Source organism: Rhamphochromis sp. 'chilingali' (assembly GCF_963969265.1).
Source record: "Rhamphochromis sp. 'chilingali' genome assembly, chromosome: 19".
Taxonomy (NCBI): Eukaryota; Metazoa; Chordata; class Actinopteri; order Cichliformes; family Cichlidae; genus Rhamphochromis; species Rhamphochromis sp. 'chilingali'.
The window spans coordinates 14,618,555-14,637,507 of NC_137946.1; the positions used below are offsets into that span (position 1 = coordinate 14,618,555).

Below are 18,953 nucleotides of genomic sequence, written 5' to 3' on the forward strand. Positions count from 1 at the left end.
TCAGAAAGTTTGAGCACCTCCATTAAAGCAGAAGCTAGGTCTCTTTGCTGGTGGGGCAAAAACACTCGACTCTACAGGCGTTGGTATGTTCAGGTAATGACAGTACAGTCATACTGGTTCAGACTTTTTTCTGACTTGTTTGGAAGAGTTCCTGAGAGGAAGTGTGATCTCTAGAAAAAGAATACAGCAACACAGCTTAGGTTTGCAAAGTTGCATCTGGGGGAAAAAAAAAAAAAAAAACCCACAAGATATGTCCTTTGGTGCTAATACGCCGTGTTTGGTTTTCACCAGAGATGGCACCGTGTGTTATGGCCAAATACCTCATACCATTGTCAAGTACGGTGGTGGAAGGGTGATGATTTGGGCTTGTTTTGCAGCCACAGTACCGTTGAATCAACTAGGATATCCTCTGCATATGTTCAGGACAATAGAATACAGCAGAATAATGAATTGAAATCTAATCTAAGGAAGTATTCACCAACAGCAAAGATGATGGTAGAAGTAAAAGTTCCCTGGAGGGACCTCCCAGCAAATTCCTCCCAATGTCAGACCATGCAATACTCAAACTGTGAGAAACTTAACAAAACGGACTCTAGCATTTAACAGGCTGAGGCCTGTAAAGACTGAAGTATGGCTTGTTTGGAAACATTGCTAGCAGAAAACTTTCTCCGTAAAAAGAATATAGCAGCACATGTTAGGTTTGCAAAGTTGCATTTGAATGAGTAATAAGAGTTCTGGAATAACAATTCTGTATACAGTACCAGAGTACTCTGGAGTCAAACTGATAAACGTCACTAGTTAACTACTGGGTTAAATGGTACACCAATTAAATTAAACCAGTTGGTAGTTTACCAGAGTTTTCATAACACACCACACAGCGTCACTAGTATGGCATCTGTGTAAACATGTCACAGAATGAGAAACCCAATACATTCTAAGCAAATGCAAAAGCTGCTGCAGCAGTTTGACATTTTTAACCTCTGCCTTATTTTTTAGATTTGATTAGTTAAGCTTTAAGATTTTGGCTGACAAACTGGTACTTTAAGTTTTGGACAAATATTAGTTCTTACGAGGAAAACAGTCACGTTTCCCGTCTCTTGCATTTTTCTTAAGATAACAGTGATCAAGAGGAATGAGTCAAACACCACAGGTATGTTCCCCCCAAAAACAGTTTAATCATAGATGGTCAAAATCATCTCAAGCAGGAAAGGACAGCATTTAATGAAATAACGAATAAATAAATGTCCCACAGGGTAGATCAAATGTGCATTGTACTGTATATGCAAGCTACATTCACCGTCCTTTACGTGCACCTAATACAGTCTTAACAAAAACTTTATCAGGCAAAAACAAAAAGGTGCCGATAAAACATGACAAAACAGCACAAGCAGAGGTGGCAGTAACTTTGGAGAAATAGTTTCCCTTTTAAAACACTTTGATTTAAGCCCCTCAGTCCCGCTGGGTGTGACCACCTTAATACAACCTGAAAGAAATCACATTTGAAAGGCAGCAACAAAAATGAAGCATAAAAGTGACACTTTGGGTATGCTGCACCTGTGCACTGGCTCACGCAGAGGCACGTTCATTCAACTTCATAACTCAAGATTACAGAAAATGAGTACATATGTATGGGAAATGAGTTACTCCACATTATCAGTGTATAAAAATCAGTGTTCCAACAGCTCCTTCAGAGCACATGCAAGTGGACATTTATAAGGAGAAAAAAAAAAAAACCTCAAGTAACAAACAATACAACTGACAAGTTGTAAAATTAAAAGAATGGGGATGATAAAACTGCAATTATGCCTCGAGGAGAACTGAGTCAGCTATAGAAAAAGAAAAAAATATATATACACATATACTCTCATAACTTAACCACACCAACTTGACTGGTTTAAGCTGGAGTGTTTTTCAGTCAGTGTTTGTTAACTGAAAACAGCAAATTAAATTACTTGTCTTAGTCAGCAGAAGCTCACCAATGTGCACAGAGGTGTGTGAACAATTCAGACTTTGGAAATATCTGAATAGTTCCTAACATTTAAAACTAAACTGAATTTTGTGTGGCCTCCAATTTTCAGGCTGCATTCAATTTGCGTACAAATGAGGGGGTACAGAAGAAATTAGGAGCCTTCACATTCCAGCTGCTGAGAATTTCAGGAGATAACTTGTTTACTTTTTCCAAGCGGTGTAAAAAACCCATCTGATAGTTGAGTTAAGGACTACACATGTACACAAAAACAAATAAATGTTAGACTGGATTGAAACTGAGCTAGATTGATGGGGAAGACCATCTTTATTCACCTGCATGTGGCTTTGGTGTGTTAGTAGACTGTTTTTCAATTAGATCAGTGGTGTTTAGAGTGCATAGTGCTGCAGTGCGTGCAAGCGGCACCTGCAGACAGACGCTTAGACTGGATTATTAAAATCAGATGGTCCTAATGTGCCTGCTAACTAAACTACACTGGCAGGATCAGGTGACCACAGCAAGCAAATATCCCAATTTTAATAATCAGTCCATATGCAAAGGTGACCTTTGACAGTGCCTGAATGTCTGGGGTTTTGTTTGGTTGTTTTTGTTTTTTTTAAAGCAGACACTTTGAATTTCTCCCTCACAGTATAAGAGCAAAACACCATTATTTAATTTCTCTAATGAAAGCAGAAATGATAACCTAGCCTTAATACTTCAATTCAGTAAACATTTTTATAAATTATGGGACTTGATAGAAAGGATACTGCTCCAGGTAGGATGGAACACACACCACCTCTTTGCGGAAGTCCACTGGACACGAGAGCCTTCCCAGCCGTTCCTCAAACAGATTCAGTGCCTCGGTCAGATTTGCGCTGTTGCCCTGATGGCCAGCAGCAGAAAAGATTCATGAGACTCATACAGATAAATAATTAGGCCCTGACACACAGTAGAAATGATGCTTGGTCATCGCATGAAGTGTTTCAAATAAATTAATATTTAGTTCACCTTTAAAAACAGTATTGACAAAATCCCCCAATCATGAACGGTATGGTAAATTAGGAGCAGACTCACCTGTGTGAAATACTTTCCACTGGGATGCAGCACTTTTATAGATAGATCTAAAATGAGACGCAGGAACTCCCACGTAGAGTCTACAGAAACCAGACAGCATGTGACAAGTTAAACATTTCTTCACACTGCACCTGTGTGCCACCTTTCCTGATGTATGGCTATTGTTATCAATACCTTCTTCTGGCGAGGTGGATATTGGGATTGCAGTGAGGTCATTAATAACATAATCAAATGTCCTTCCTTCCTGGACATACTTCTTCAGCAAGGGAACACAGTCCTGAATTAATATCTGCAATCCATGAGACGAGGAGATTATTCAAAATGCATCTTCAATTTACCCCTGCTTCAAAACTTTTGTCCTGCCTATTGCTGCTTTAAAAATAAATATTAATAACGCAAAACACATTTTGAGCAAATGTGCACACACACAAAACAAACAAAAAAAACCACACCACACAATTCAGCACTCACTTGGTAACAGTCTCCCTTCAGGTTGTCCAGGATATCACCACAAGTCTTCCTCATGTATTTTTTGCACCCATCTATCACCTTCTGGTCAATGTAGAAGCTTTATTAAGGAACAGTCAGATGCACACACAGAATTACACTGAGAATAATGCAAATCTAAGTGTGGAGATTTGGAGTGATCTAAAAAAGTGAATGTTTGCTTTAATATGAACAAAGTCACTCAAATGAAAGCTCAGTAAAGGATATCTCCACCATGGTGATCATCTTTGGCTTTTGTTTGACCAACTCAGCAAGTATTCCTCCATCACCTCCTCCTAAAATCAGCACTTCTTTTCCAGCGTAGTTTTCTTTTCCACTGCCTGTGATGGCCTGGGTGTAGGCAGAGTCACTCTCTGCAAGGTCTGCAAGAAAAATTTGTTTTTAAAGGCAAAACAAATAATTCTTATTAGACTGACTCTACTAAGTTAAACAGTCATTTTGAAAAAACAAAATCTTGTGTGCAAGCAACATGCCATGATTTATATACTTACTAACGTCTCCATCCAGAACTAGAATATTCCCATACTGCTGTGAGTGCAAAATCTTTATGTTTTGGTATTCAGAATCCTCTTCATACACCACCTTGTCAATGTCATACTCAATTAGTCTGCCATCGGCTGTGGGCCAGTAGCGGTCAACTTTTGCTCCTCGCAAAAGGGCTGGAAGCCTTTTGGGAGGTGGGGGGGGGATAAATAATACTGCACCATGAAGTACGATACATTTACAAGAACAATATAGTGATACTTACTTTTTAATCCTTGTAATATTGCCATTTAAGAGAACTTTCAGCTTATTTTCCAGTGCATTCAAAAGCTGTGGAGTAAGAATAGATGCAGCTTAAACTTTCACCAAATTTGTGAAAGGTTTCATATTGCTACACAGACAACCCTAATGCAAAACACATCGGGAGTAAACAACACCATAGTTGGTGTAATTTAACCCTCCGTGTATGCACTAGCATTTAGGGATGTGAAAGTGTTTGAATACAGGAAGCCAGTACACAGACAGTAACTGTAAGTATCTTTTGACAGGCACTAAAGATGCCTATGGTCAAAAAGGGTTGGGTTATCATTATATAGTCCCAGAGATGTTTAACCTTATTAGTTTCAATGTTGGTAAAAACAATAGCCCTGTGTATGCTCTTACATTGTCTAGCTGTGCAATGTCATCATCTTCGTAAAACTGCAAATCAACTGTGACCAGCCCCTGGGAGTGCACACGCAGGACAACAAACCTGAGAATTGATGTAGGAAAGAGAAAACGATGCAAAACAAAGTTAGAAGAACACTAAACTAAAAACAAAAAAAGCCACTCAACGTGTGCAATGCGACCTCTCAGAGGAAGCTGTGAAAAGTTCCTCTGTTGCAAAGAAGTTTGAAGGGTAATATTTTTAAAGTTTGAAGAGTTAACTGAAACATTCCTGCAATGCTGTCCAACTAGAAGCATGCTCAGGATTTATCAGGAAGTCTATCAAGAAGCCGTAGACATTGCTTAGAGAGTCAGACAACACACAAGTTTTAGAATTCTCCAAAGACCCACATTTGGTGAAAACACATCCTGGCTTTGGGATATTAGTACACTTATTTATTAGGAGTGCAATGATACACAAAATTCACGGTTCGATTCGATATTTTTTTGATACCAAAAAAACAAAAACAAAAACTGTTTATGCCTTTTTAATTTGTCATGTATTAAAATTATAAATACATATTTTAACTCAAGAGTACAGTTTTTAAATTTAATGTCGCTGAAACAACAAAGTAATAAAAAAATAAATATATCTGATTGAGGAATCACTCATCTTTGGAAAGGAGTTTGTTACAGAGAAATGGCTCTTTCCAAAATAAAAGCTATACTGTACGCTTCTTCTGGGCTATATTCTCAGCAGCATATTAACCCTTGTATGGTGTTCGGGTCTGTGAGACCTGTTTTCAGTTTTTTTCAAAAGAAATTAAACAATTAATTATTTTTTCAACCTGAAATTCATTGGCTTTGGCTTATTTTCTGTGAAGAACATAAATCCAAACTAATTTTCAATGACCTCATACTGTACCTCCCCCCACGCATTTACATTACATACAAGGTGTTTGGGTCCACTGGACCCAGGTCTAATAAAAGTGTAGGTCCTGTGTTCCCACACTCTGTCTTCCTCCTTTCTGGTGCTGCTGATAGTGATTTCCTCCCCTCCTGCTCCCGCACAAAGTTGCAACATTGTTGAAACTTCAACTATCAACACGTCTGCTCTGACATTCCTGCACATTTTACCCTCTTTCTTGAGGGATCCAAATTTTATTTTCTCATACCCTGTCCCACCTGCAAATTAGGGGCATAATACTATAAATAAGACTTTGCCAGTGTGGTTCCTTATCCCAACTGATCAAGATGGCAAAAGATTATCTGCTGCGAGGGCCATCCAATTGATTTTGGAAGAGAGAGAGGCTTCGAACGATGATGTTGACAAAGAGGTTTCAGAATATTTAGCATTTCTGAAAATTCAGAGTCTGACAGTGACTTTGAAGAGGATGAGGTTGAGCACCATTTAGTAACAAAACGAAGACGAGTACCCCATCTGCAGCCAGCTCTAGGACCAGAACAAGCCCACCAGACAGCAAGTGAAGAAATATGGATGTCAATAACTGGTGAAATTGAATGGTCTTCTTGCCCAAGAAATGAGCCACCCTGCAGAGCTGTTACTGAGATAAGCCAGGGCCAACACGGCTGACAGTTACTCATGTGCAGGACATCAAGTCTTCATTTGAGCTTTTCATCCCAGATTCCATCCAGAAAATTATTCTGGATTGCAGTAATCTAGAAGGAAGGTGTTTTTTTTGGAGAGAGGTCGAAGGAGATGGACCAAATTCATCTAAGAACCCCAAAGGCCTACTTTGGGGTTCTTATCCTTGCAGGAGTTTTCAGGTCCAAAGGGCAATCCACAGAATCTTGTGGGATGCAGAAACCGGCAAGAACCTTTCCGTGCATCAATGACTCTGGAAAACTTCCACAAAATTTCCAGGATTATCCGTTTTGATAACCGAGACGACAGACCAGCTCGACGGCAGAGAGACAAGCTAGCTGCCATCAGGACAGTGTGGGATAAGTGGGTGCACCACCTCCCCCTGTTTTACAAACCTGGGCCTAATGTCACCATTGATGAGCAGCTGATCCATTTAGTTGTGGAACATATTGCTTCACATGTAAATGTGTTGTGTCTTACCACTCACTCCACTTGATTATAACTGATTTATGTTTTTTATAACATTTTATAAAAAATAAACAAAAAAAAAAAACGAGAAGCACATTAATTCATAAATGTGATCTAACAAAGGTAAAGGGAAAAAATTAACCATGTTTGCTGTTCATATGGCTTGTAATTGGGATGAAGTAAACATCTGTTTAGTAATTTAACATAAAATTGTTTGATAGTGTTAATTTGGAAAGCCAAAACTCTAGTGGGTCCACCAGACCCATGAACACTGGCTGAGTAACAAAAATATGAACACCACACAAGGGTTAAACATATCAGGTCCCCATAAGGAGAATCATGTGCTAACAAATGACTCGGGTCAAGTTTGTACCATGCGTGCTTGTTGTTTTTGTCTGCTTCCACTTGTCTTTGCATTAGGATGATGTCGGCGTAAATGTGCAGTCATATTCGTTGTGTTCCCACTAGTGCTGTCAGCGTTAATCTGAAATGACATTAACGCGGATCGCCCCGTGCATGGGGCTGGACGGCCAACACGTTAATGAGAAAACTGCGCTAACGCACTAGTTCCCACCAATGTAATTGAGCATTGGGTGGCACATCCAACATACTGTTTTACTTTTGTCCATGACGCGCTTACCTTCAGGGTCATACGTCACATGAAAACCAAAATGGTTCCAAACGCCAGGTCTGAATGAGGGTGGGGGAGGTTCAATTTGGCATGTTGCAAGGAGAGCTTAACTTCTGTCTCGCTAGCTTGCCCTGCGCTCAGTGAATCTGCGTTCGATTACTCCGCCTAGGCTGCACTGTCGAGCGCAGATCCACTGAGCGCTCAACACAGACAGCATCGTCAGAAGAAAAGTTGATAAAATAAATGTAAAAATTTTGTATTGTTCGATACATATGCGTACCGAAAGCACTGCATCGAACGGTTCAATATCGATATTAGTATTGTTGCACCTTTATTATTTATTTATACAGACAAATCTGATTGAAGACGAGCCAACAAGTACCCTAGCCAGATTAGCTTTAAGCTATCACATCCTAATACACAAAATGTTTTGCCCAATTAGGATTTAGTAATCCAAGTTTTACTGCTAAAGAGTTATAATTAGACTGAAGGAGTCACTTTTGTTTGTGAAAAAATATTGACCTTACCTGCCATTCTTGCCCACAAAGGTAGCAAGATAACCATGCCCGTCTGTATCATGAATAGTCTCTGTCAGTTCCTGTTCATGAAATATAGACAGCAGACCAGACACTGTCGAGGCAGGGTCAACTGAAAGAGGGAGCAAATAAATCTGATGTGAACAAAATATATTAATCAAATACAGCTGCACTTCACTTTCATTATCATATACTCCATTTATTATCTGTGACAAACTTTGGTTCCTCTAAACAGACTTCTGAAACAAAGGGTTTTTAAAAAGAAGAAAAAAAAAAAGCCTAATGACAGTTTGAATCTTCATAGCTTCATTCTCACACCACTATCAGTTAATGGTAAAACCACAGCAATGGCAGACATGCACGTCTTCCTGGATGATTTTAATTGGACTATAAATGTCTGGCAGAGCCCTCAAAGCGCACGGGTGCCAATTTACTACATGCGTTTACTGATTATCGTGTGTTAACGGGGTCACAGACTTAGGTCGACGAAAAGCGCGTGCTGCATGATTAAACAACGATTACTCACACTTGATGTTATAATTTATACTTATGAAACAGACACACCTGTATAAGTCCTAGAAGTCATAAAACAAATCCGCATTATATTAATTCAAGCTGTACTTTTCGCAACTATTTGATGAGATCGCTCGGGCCCTCTGTTATTGATTACAGAGACTTGCTAACACGGCTAGGCTAATCATAGCCATGCTAGCCAAAGCTAACTGAGCTCTAATTAGAAGCTTATGCTGCACTGACAGTGATGTGACTTTGGTTTCAACCGTAGTTGCTTGCGCTGCTTTATCCACAAAGATACCTGCTAAACAGACATTTACGCTGACCTGTAAATATGTGCCACTGACATTAAATATGCATACTGATGTGACAGTTCACGAGCTAATAGTGGCCTACCAGTGTCAAGCCGTACCTGCCTACGGACAGGGGTTTGTACTGGTGGGCACAAGTAGCATAGCACTAGGGCACATGCATATAGTGCCTAAACATGGGCAATGTACCAGTGGCACTTTATAATCCTGGCAGTATTGACTATAAATTAGCAGGCCAAAACTAGCAGGCTAGCAAAGCATGCAGCCCTGATGCATAACGAAATGTAACGAAAGACCTTCCTACAGTCAGCTATGCATCACCTTCCTCCTACCTGCTGTAGAGAGGTTGAAGTCGAGAGTGTAATGTCGGACTGCCATGTCTCACTACAACCGTCATCCATGCCTGGGATAGCAGACTGCGAACCTTTATCTGCAGAGACAGGGGGCGGACCCTGTTACCGCTACAGACTGCACTTGCTAAAGTGGGCAGGGCTTCTGCGATGACCGTGAAGTCCTATTGGCTGCGGCTGACGTCAAGGTGGGGATTCACTACGTCACCATGCGTTAATCAGGACAAGTGGGAATTTTGATTTTAATATCATTCAATCAGCGACTGTTAAAAGTTTCACAGTCATTGCATTGAGCGCATGATGTTACACATCCTATAATCAAACAAATCTGCACATATTGTTACCATCTGTCCCTCTTCGTGTGTGACTGTACAGAACTTTTCTCTTTTATCATGTCCTACAACGCATAATGGAACAGTATCTTGTTTTTTAACTGACTCTAGTTTACAAAAGGGGAGTCTCAAACATGAAAGATGGACATAGTTTCCAGATCTGCAAAGTACAGCCAGCAAACCTGAATCTTTCAAACAACCAGCAAGCCCTCTGTAACAAGGCCCTGGATTACAAGGGGCCACTTTTGTACTCTTATGATTATTCTATATTTGTTTTTACTTTATTTTTTATCTTTATTTCTTTGTATGTTCTGTTCAACAATTTCGTGCATATGAAGTATAGTGACTAGTTTTAAAGATATATTTCTTTTTTGTCACTTTACACATCATAAAAACACAATACTGAGCTACAAAATACACACAGGACTCCTACCTAAAGGTATTGAATATGAAAATGTGCATGCACGCATGTTTATTCTTTCTTTACAAGTTTGTAAAGAGGGCTGATCTGAGATATTTAGACAGGGCGGGGGACGGACTGTTGCACATGAGGTGCCGTGTTACAAATTTACATTTCCATCATGAGGGCAGATATAAGTAAACAGGTGCGGGGTATTGTACTTGGAATACTTCCTCAGAATGCTGTAGGACAAGACTTTGTATTTTGTAGGCTCTAACTGGCTGCCAAGAAGACTGTCCTTGTCAGCAAAGCTGCATATGACTATTGACACATTTCTTTTAAGATAGACTCCTGTCATACTTTACAGTGCTAAACAAATTTAAAAGACCACCACAGCACTGGTAATTGCTAAAAATATATATTTATTTTTTGTTGCTGCAATTTCAATTAAGATGTTTCAAATTAACTTTTTAGTTTTAAACAAGTTTTTGACACATTTGTAAAAGATTTGTTTTCTTGTTTTTGTGACAGGCGGTCTAATAAATTTGTTAAGCACTACTTGAATGCCAAGCCTCTAAAATAATAAAATAATTTTGTTATTGTATGTTCAGAAAAAAGGATGTGAATGAAAAAGACCACTGCCAATGCTTGTTCAGCCAGTATATGTCATTTATATTATGTTATTATATTACTTCATATTATATTACCTTTATATTACTGGTATTATACATATGTGATTACACAATGTAAATTCGCACATGCAGTACAATCCTAAGATTAAACAAGACGTCTCTTCTTTGTCACTTTACACATTACACACCTTAAAAAGGCAATATTTACTTACAAATGTACACAGCATTCAGCATTCATGAATGAGTGTGTATGTGTGTGTGTGCACGTTCACTCTTTTCTAGAGTTTGTCAAAAGGGCTAAATGAGTCCTTAGTATAACAGCCTGGGGGGAGAGACAGTTGCACATCTTGTTAGCTTTCAGGCTCCAACAATTTCTTTTTTTTTAAAAGAAAAAAGCCTTCTGGCCTTCTGGCCTCTAACTGGTTTTGCAGTGGTGATCATCAAAATGATTCCTTTATTTTTTCTGTCATGAAAATGATTTTATTGATATCATTTTCACGTTTTCTGTCTTGTTTTAGAGATTTTAGCAACCAACTTTGCTTTCTTTGCTATGTTTGTTTTTGGTGGTGGTTTTAGACATTTTATTGTTATTTATAGTGTCTATTTTGTTGTGTACTAAGTTACACAGACTGCTGTGATACTGATACTGTTTATAAGTGCCCAAACCTCTCTCTGAAGATATTTCTGTTTGTAGACGTCAAGAAACCATGGTCACGTGTGCTGCTAAATTAGTAAGCTAAACCTTAGATGTCTTTAAATGCAGGCTAATTTTCTAGCTAACCTGGCTGACTTATGACTGTATGGCTGGCTTAGAAAATTTAAAGACCTGAATCTTGATTCTTCTGTGACTTTTTAACTTTGTTAAAAAAGAAAGAAAAAAAGATTGTGGTTGCTACCAGCAACTGTAAATAATAGTTTTTATTGGTTCACAATGAAAGTACCTTTATTTTGAAATATTTGAGGGACTAGATTAGTTAATAGTTTGTTTATTCGTTTTTTTTTTATCTTCTTCCAGTCTTCCCAGGTCCGCTCACAGTTGCAGGAGACTAGGTGGGCACACCAGGGGTCTCTCGTTTCTCCCCAGCAATAGATTTCAGTTTGCTGGAAACATTGCTGGGGAGGATTTTCCAGTTGCTCCATAACTTGAGCACATAGTAATCCCTCAAGCAATCTACAGCTCCAGCTGGTCATGCCTGGAAAACCTCCAAAAGAAAGTCTCCCAGATGGTATTCTAATCAGACGCCTGAGCCATCTCGTCAAACTCTTTCTGAGCAAAGGAAAAGCAGCTCTATCCTGAGCTGTGGATGTGCCAGATCCATGGACTATTTGTGAGGCTGGGTCCAACCACCAAAGCCAGGTAAAGTGTTTAAAGAATCCCTCCAGACCTAATTAGTAAAGTGGACGTTTGGAAGGTAGATTGACTGCTAAATCAATAGCCTTGCCTCCTGCTCAGCATCCTTTCTGTGACAGTTTTCAGTGACTCACTGGTCGACCTGTCCAAAGGCCTCTTAGAAGGCAGCAACTCACTCACAACCCAGAGGAAGCAGTCCACCGTTTTCCAACAGTGAACCATGGTCTCAGACTTAACACTACTTTAAGACTTAACACTCACTTTCATACTTTTATACTGTAAGCACATAGAGTAATTTCCACCAAGAAAAAATAACCCTTAAAAAAACAGAGGCATGATATTGTTCTTAAACTGGACACTCTTCTCACCCTGGCTGTGGCCTGGGCTCATATCACAAACAGGAGCAGAGACAAGTGGAAAGTTTGTCAGACTCCAAGCACATGCTGAAAACCTGACTGACCTTGTGTGGAGAATACTCACAGATTTCACTCCACTGCAAGTAGGACAGAGGTACTGATAATGTTTAGTTACTTTTTTTTAACTTTAAAAAAACCCAACTTAGTGCATGAACAAAGAGAGAATATTAAGAACAGTGTTAATTACAAACTCTCTTGAACCTTGGCTCTATATGGGCCTATAAGGGTATCAGTGAAGTCACACACAGGCTTTTATGACTGTCTTAAGCTGCTGCTGTGCCAGGAAGGTGATTAAGACTGCATGCATTTACACAAATAGAAGGAATTTGATTTCACTTCATAAGTGACTTGATTGGTGAGCAGCTACAGTGAAAAAAAAACAGTCTGTTGTATTTAATTTAAATAAGAGAACAAGAGAAAATTCAAAGAGTGATGATGTGACCCATGCATTACAGTAGTTACCAAAGAGCGTTAAAGCTATTTTTCTCAAGAAGCATAGCTTTGCAAGCTACCTCAAAAATAGTCACATCACTGCAAAGCTACACTATATATAGGAAGAAGTCTAGTTTTGTTAACTAATGCTTCTTATTAAAAGCGTTTTAAACTAAAAAAGAAAATAATGGACAAAAATGTACTTTTAGTGCCTGTGTTACTTTAGTAACTATGTAATGATAAAAAGTATTAACAGTATTAACAAAAAAGAATTAATATGTGTTATTTAGCTTTCAACACAAATTACTGAAGAAACTGTATATACTTTATGTATTGCATACGTAGAATGGTTAAATTATTCTAGTTATAACTTATAAGAAGCACGTTGTGAGCAGGGACCTCACTCCTGCCTGATGTGTCACACCATCAGGTGTCCTCTGACATAGCTTTAGTTCAGGTATTACCAAACTGCCAGTCAGTGGGAGGTTTATTGTCTTTTTTCATTCCCTGCTCCTTTTTTTGTTTTAATTTCAATTTAATTTGGCTTTTATTGAGTTTGTTGGTTTCAGTTGAATGCAAAATGGATATTCTTCATTAAAAGTATTTGCAAGAAATTCAGTTTAGGTGGTTAGTAACTAACTGCACAAAGAGAACAAGTAGAACACATTTCCACACAAAGCTTTTATTCATTTAAAGGAAATGAACTCAGACAGAATTACTTTGAATGTAACATAAATCCAAGGACAATTAACAGCTGAATGTTCGAAAGGAACACAGTACCTGAAAAAAGATTAAGAGGAGCTCTAGTAGTTTGTCCTTGGTCAATGTATCTATTACAGATGGATTTTAATCCAATCTGGGTTATTACATAATTTTTAAGACTCTTTCAACACTACGCACAAATGGTACTTAAGTGTATCATGCTATCAGTCTTCAATTAGTGCCCATAATATCCAGAGCCTCCATTAAACACAGAGGAACATTTAAACCAAAACAGCAAATAATATTCTTCCACAGGATGGAGTCACATGTGTTATTAAAGTTGCTGTAATTGATGTTTTTTATGATAAATGATAGTGACAAAATAACACAACAATAAAATGATGAACCTCAGTATTATTGCCTAAATGCACATCACATTTGTGTCAGTGTTGAATTCTCACTCACTGCCACTACACCCATGAGCAACAATGCTATTATTGCAGGTTTACTGACTGACATTCAGGATTATTTTATTTATCCCTTAATAAAATATCCTCACATGGTTTTGTCATTTTGACAAAATATGTGGGAACAACTTGTTCAGTACCATTAAATATATCCGTATCCACAGTCTCCAACAAGCAGATTATTAGAAAGTAAATCCACCACAATCAAAAGCGTCAAAATCAGAGTCTGCCACTTCAAAGTCAAAGCTGTTAAAGTGGGCGGAGTCGAGTGCAGGAGTGCCAGTGTGGTACCCTCCTGCTGGTCCCATGCTGGAGAAATCTGTGCAGAGTGGCAGATCCGGGGCTTTGGCTTCCAGATTAGAAGATGAGCATGTGCCTAAATAACCCATGGCAGAGGAAGCAGCAGCCCCTCCCATCAGCAGATAAACTGCCTTCATTGCTTGGGCATTATTGATAGTGCCGTGACGCAAACAGCCTGCTGAATATGCACCTCCTTTATGATACTTAGTACGGGAAGAATTCCTGCCTGTTGAAATGAACAGTTTGAAAAACATGTTTTAATAAACTATCTATGCAATATTTTTTACATGAAAATAGAAGAAACACCAGTGCTCACCTTTCTCCTTCGGGGAAGCGCCAGTCATTGGCCCAGGGGAGGATGACTCTGTGTCGCTGACAGGTGGAGTTGGTGGATCTTTATCCAGGATTTGTTCAGGCACAAGATCTCGGAGAGTAATACGTGGTTGTGGCATCTGATGTCGCTTGCAAGGACTGAGAGGTGATGAGAGACTCTGTGGAAAAGAAAATGGAGATGCTGTTAAAGAAAAATAATGTTCCCAACACAATGTCTGCCAGGAATTCAAAGAAATGAATTAATCGACTGATTAAAACACTAAAAAAAATCTAAGGATTAAAAGATTATCTGAAAGCGCAGAGCACATTCTTTATGTAAATCAATCAATCTAATTTCCAAAGAGTCCATAGTGTAGTGTATAGTCTGTGTGTGTACAGAAAATATGATTTTGCATGCTAATAGTGATTTCTCTGAAAATATATTCACACTTTTTCTTTTTCGCCCCACTGACTCTGGTGATTCACAGCCTTCTTTCTAACACCACTACAAGGTCTACATCAGGGGTGGGCAATCTCAGTCCACGAGGGCCGGTGTCCCTGCAGGTTTTAGATCTCACCTTGGGTCAACACACCTGAATCACATGATTAGTTCGTTACCAGGCCTCTGGAGAACTTCAGGACATGTTGAGGAGCTAATTTAGCCATTTAAATCAGCTGTGTTGGTTCGAGGACACATCTAAAACCTGCAGGGACACCGGCCCTCGTGGACTGAGATTGCCCACCCGTGGTCTACATTCATTGTTTTATGTGAAACATCTCTTTGATACATACATTTAATGAATAGCAATGACATACACCAGGCAGAAACATTTAAACTACATGTCTATTGTGTAGGTCTCCCTTTTAATTTTAAAAGCTTTGACCGTTGTGACATGGACTGCCTGCACAGGTGCCCTAGCAGGCGCTTTCAGTACGTATCTCTAAGCTCTAGTTTTTTCAGCACTTGCAGATACATACTTGACTTCAGGAATCCCGATTTGGGGGATTTTAAGGACAAGTCAGCACATTGAACTCTTTTTCAAGTTTCTCATCATTTTTTTCAGTGTGGCTAAGGAAATCCTGCAGCATCCAGGAGTGTAAATAGTCTGCAAGAAGGTTTGATAGGTGGTATGCACCAAAGTAGATGGGGTCACCATGGCTACTCTGACCAATCTGCCATACAAAGCATGGTGTGATGCCCCATGTTCTTTGACATGGGGCATCACATCATTTTTCTTTCATTAATGTGATCAAGTTCATCTATTTTGCTTGATAACAAATTACAATTATTAATAATGATGGTAAACATAGATGGTGAACATAGTAAACATTATTGTAAATAATTATTACACATAATTATAAATAATATAAATATGTTATTAACTTACCTTTTTCACTTTTTTCAGCACGTTCACCCACTGGCTGAAAGTGAAAAAAGCGATTGTTATTACCTTTATGCAAATTCATGTACAACAATGGAATACCTGGAAATTTTGGAATGTGTAGCTAATGTGTCTTTCACCTGACATATATGTTTCAAAATAGTCAAAAAGGCATATTCCCCAAACCACTCAAACTTTGTTATATAAATGTGTGCAGCATTAATCTAAAACAAGGCCCAAGAGTTAGCAGAGAAAGCCCCACAACACCTGCACTCTGCAGAGGTTTCCGCCAGCAGCAGCAGATACTTATTCTGGGGCAGGATCAGAGCAAAGCAGCAATCTCTGCCCCCGCCAGAGGGTAATTTAGGTAGGTCCAAGATCTCCTTGCCTTCCACAATCGCCTCACAACTGTTTTGCAAGAGTACCAGCTGGCTGGGAGGGGATGATGCATCATGGCACACTAGGAGACTGCCTTCAGCAGTTATAAGGAGAAATCTTTTCTTCCACTGTTTGAAAATAAATCCACCTGAACCAGAAATGCAGAGAAAAAGTCAACAGTCATTGTGTAGAAAATGCTTGTTGACAAAATGACAATGTGATAAACAATTCCAATCAGAATCACAAAACCCCCAGAGGATACTGAGAGTGATCAAGATAGCAGAGGGAACATTGTACACGTGGATTAAAGAATGAACACTGTGTCATTCCATCATCCCAGCAGATTAAAGGCAGTCAGATGGTTGGGGGATCAAGCATGAATCAGATCCTGTTGACCACCGTGTGCACATCATATAGTGTAATCGCACGCACACTTTGTGTTTACTTGTTCTATATGCAAATGGTAAACAACATATGGGTATTAAAATACCAAGTGTCTAAGCATCTTTTTAGCATTTTTTTCAAACTACAGCTTTAGGTCATGTTTCTATCAGCATTTGTCACAGCTTTGGATCTTGAGTGAAACAATGTATATATAGATTCGTCTGTACTTATTTGAAGAAAAACTCATAATATGGTTGCTAATGGATACAAAGATGAGAAAACTGATAGGTTTCTCTTATTAAAATTGTACTCAAGAGCATTGCTAACTTGTCCTATTTATCATCCTTTTTTAACACCATCTCCATGCCATGAGATAATGATGGAAATTATACATAAATATATATAAACAAAATCTGCATTTGCAATAGCATGACAGAAAGTACACAACAAACTGGAAAATTACCGTAAGCCCTACAAAAAGCAACACATACCAACCGCTAGAAAGATCCACACCTGAAGTAAAGATCCGACTCACCATACATCCTGAGCATGCCCTGATGTATCCCCGAGATGTTCATGTTTACAGTCGATGTGTGACTCCAGTGGGCTGAGAGAGAAATGTTTGCACACAGAATGGCCAAAAAGCACATGAGGCTCAATGTGAGCTTTTAATGCTCAGCTTTAATCCCCAGTCAGCTGGGATGCTCCACAGAGTCAAAGTTCAGCAGCATGGTATGAAAATGGGTTGTGATGAGAGAAAGAGTGCTGTAGTGCGTGCAGAGATACTGTGTAAATCAGGATGATTCGACTGTTTTTGAATGTTTGTTTTTAATACCCATTTGCTTTTACATACACCAAATGGATATTACAACTGAAAGTCATTTTAAATCATCAAACCATCACCAGACATCCATTTCTTTTATTAAATACACACCATGAATAGTAAGCCAACAATATAATTAATCAACCAGAGGTTTTGTTGCTGTCATGAAAATAAAAATAATAACATTTTGGGGGGTTTTGGGGACAATTTAGTGCATTGTCATCTTAAACTGTGAATATTTATCAACCCGTGTCTAATCAGACAATAGTTTTTTTGCACTTACATTTACTTAAAAAAAGTAAGTCCACATTTAAAAAAATTGTAGGTTTATTGGAACCTACCAGGGTTTTAAATAGCTGGTTTTAGTAGCTGAAATGCAAACTAACTTGCAATGACTTTGCAAAGTTGCCAACAAATAATCTAAATGTTATCCTTTAATCGACTTTTATTATATAATCTAGTAAAATGCATCCATTGAAAAATAGTTAGAGTAAAGGTTAACTGGTGGGATGCACACTTGGGGATTCAGTGACAGCGAATAAATGCATTTATCATTTCAGGCTAAAGAGGATTACTGTCTAATGAATGGTGAAGTGCTTGATAAAAAACTTTAAAAGCTTAAAAATGGTTGAAGTGAACATTAACCTGGTTTTAATTTTTCCGTCTTTTTCATTCTTTTTGAATTGCAGCTTTCGCTTGCTGCATTTTTGTGTGTGTTTATTAATTGTGTTAAATACAATAACAAAGGCTACTCGAGCCACTGCTGATCAAACTCATCTTTATTACACATACTGTTTAATGCCAAGTCCAAGATCAACTAATAGTGATATTACAGTCAAGCTTACCCTAATGTAATGTACTCTAATGTTTTCACTATCCCAGACTTTTAAATTAATTTAGGAAAAAACATTAAATAAAATTCAACATAAATACTGTAGTATGTGAAGAAATTAAAACTGGAAAAAATCAGCTGTTCTAACAAATAAATATGCTAAAGTTCCAATGATGCCACAACCACCAAAGCATATAATTGAGACTGAATAGTATGTAAGTACAATTAATATGCATGTGTGATATGTGTGGTAGTCTGCTTGAGTTACTGCACATTAACTGGTAAGCTGCTTTCTTTGAAACAGGTTAACTGTGAGTGACATTAGAAAACTAATGAGCAAAATCCATAAATTCTCTAAATTTGTGTCAGAGGCAATGCTTTACAAATAAGTAGCTAAATGACTAAACTTTACAAAAAGACTGGCATGAATTTCCCTTCTAGGGCAAATTCTTATCCCTTCTTATTCCTAATTATCCATAGAAATTATTAAAGTTTTTATTAATAGTCATCTTAATAGTTCACAAACAGGATTTTCTTGATTTTTCTAGACAATTCCAGTTTGCTGTGATATGACATGACAACCTCATTTGTAAAATATTTGAAGGAAATATTTTAAGAGAGCTGATCCTCAAACTGTTTTCTGAAACAGTCTCCAGCTGGGAAGAAGTCCCAACAGCGCTCCTGGTACATCTTCCACACATATGACTCCTGAAAAGACAC

General features: G+C 38.4%; 2 protein-coding genes across 5 annotated transcripts in view; both read right to left on the minus strand.

Annotated features, from left to right (window-relative positions):
- Positions 1 to 1,153: 1,153 nt before the first annotated feature.
- Positions 1,154 to 9,213, minus strand: sms (spermine synthase). Its single transcript, XM_080866209.1, has 11 exons — positions 9,073 to 9,213; positions 7,908 to 8,028; positions 4,694 to 4,781; positions 4,296 to 4,360; positions 4,039 to 4,214; positions 3,753 to 3,909; positions 3,512 to 3,599; positions 3,215 to 3,329; positions 3,041 to 3,120; positions 2,734 to 2,849; positions 1,154 to 2,200 (listed from the first exon to the last, which is right to left on the minus strand). The coding sequence occupies exons 1-11, from the start codon at positions 9,116 to 9,118 to the stop codon at positions 2,170 to 2,172; spliced, it is 1,083 nt and encodes a 360-aa protein (XP_080722335.1). The 5' UTR covers positions 9,119 to 9,213; the 3' UTR covers positions 1,154 to 2,169.
- Positions 9,214 to 13,327: 4,114 nt separating this feature from the next.
- The window catches only part of LOC308386967 (ryanodine receptor 1-like), a 62,200-nt gene continuing 56,574 nt past the window's right edge, over positions 13,328 to 18,953 (minus strand). For all 4 annotated transcript variants that reach the window (XM_080866815.1, XM_080866814.1, XM_080866813.1 and 1 more), the window contains 4 exons: positions 16,084 to 18,941; positions 15,823 to 15,856; positions 14,439 to 14,613; positions 13,328 to 14,348 (listed from right to left, as the gene is read on the minus strand). In XM_080866815.1, the coding sequence (XP_080722941.1) occupies positions 18,846 to 18,941 (96 nt within the window). In that variant the 3' untranslated portion in view covers positions 13,328 to 14,348; positions 14,439 to 14,613; positions 15,823 to 15,856; positions 16,084 to 18,845. The remainder of the gene's footprint in view (positions 14,349 to 14,438; positions 14,614 to 15,822; positions 15,857 to 16,083; positions 18,942 to 18,953) is intronic.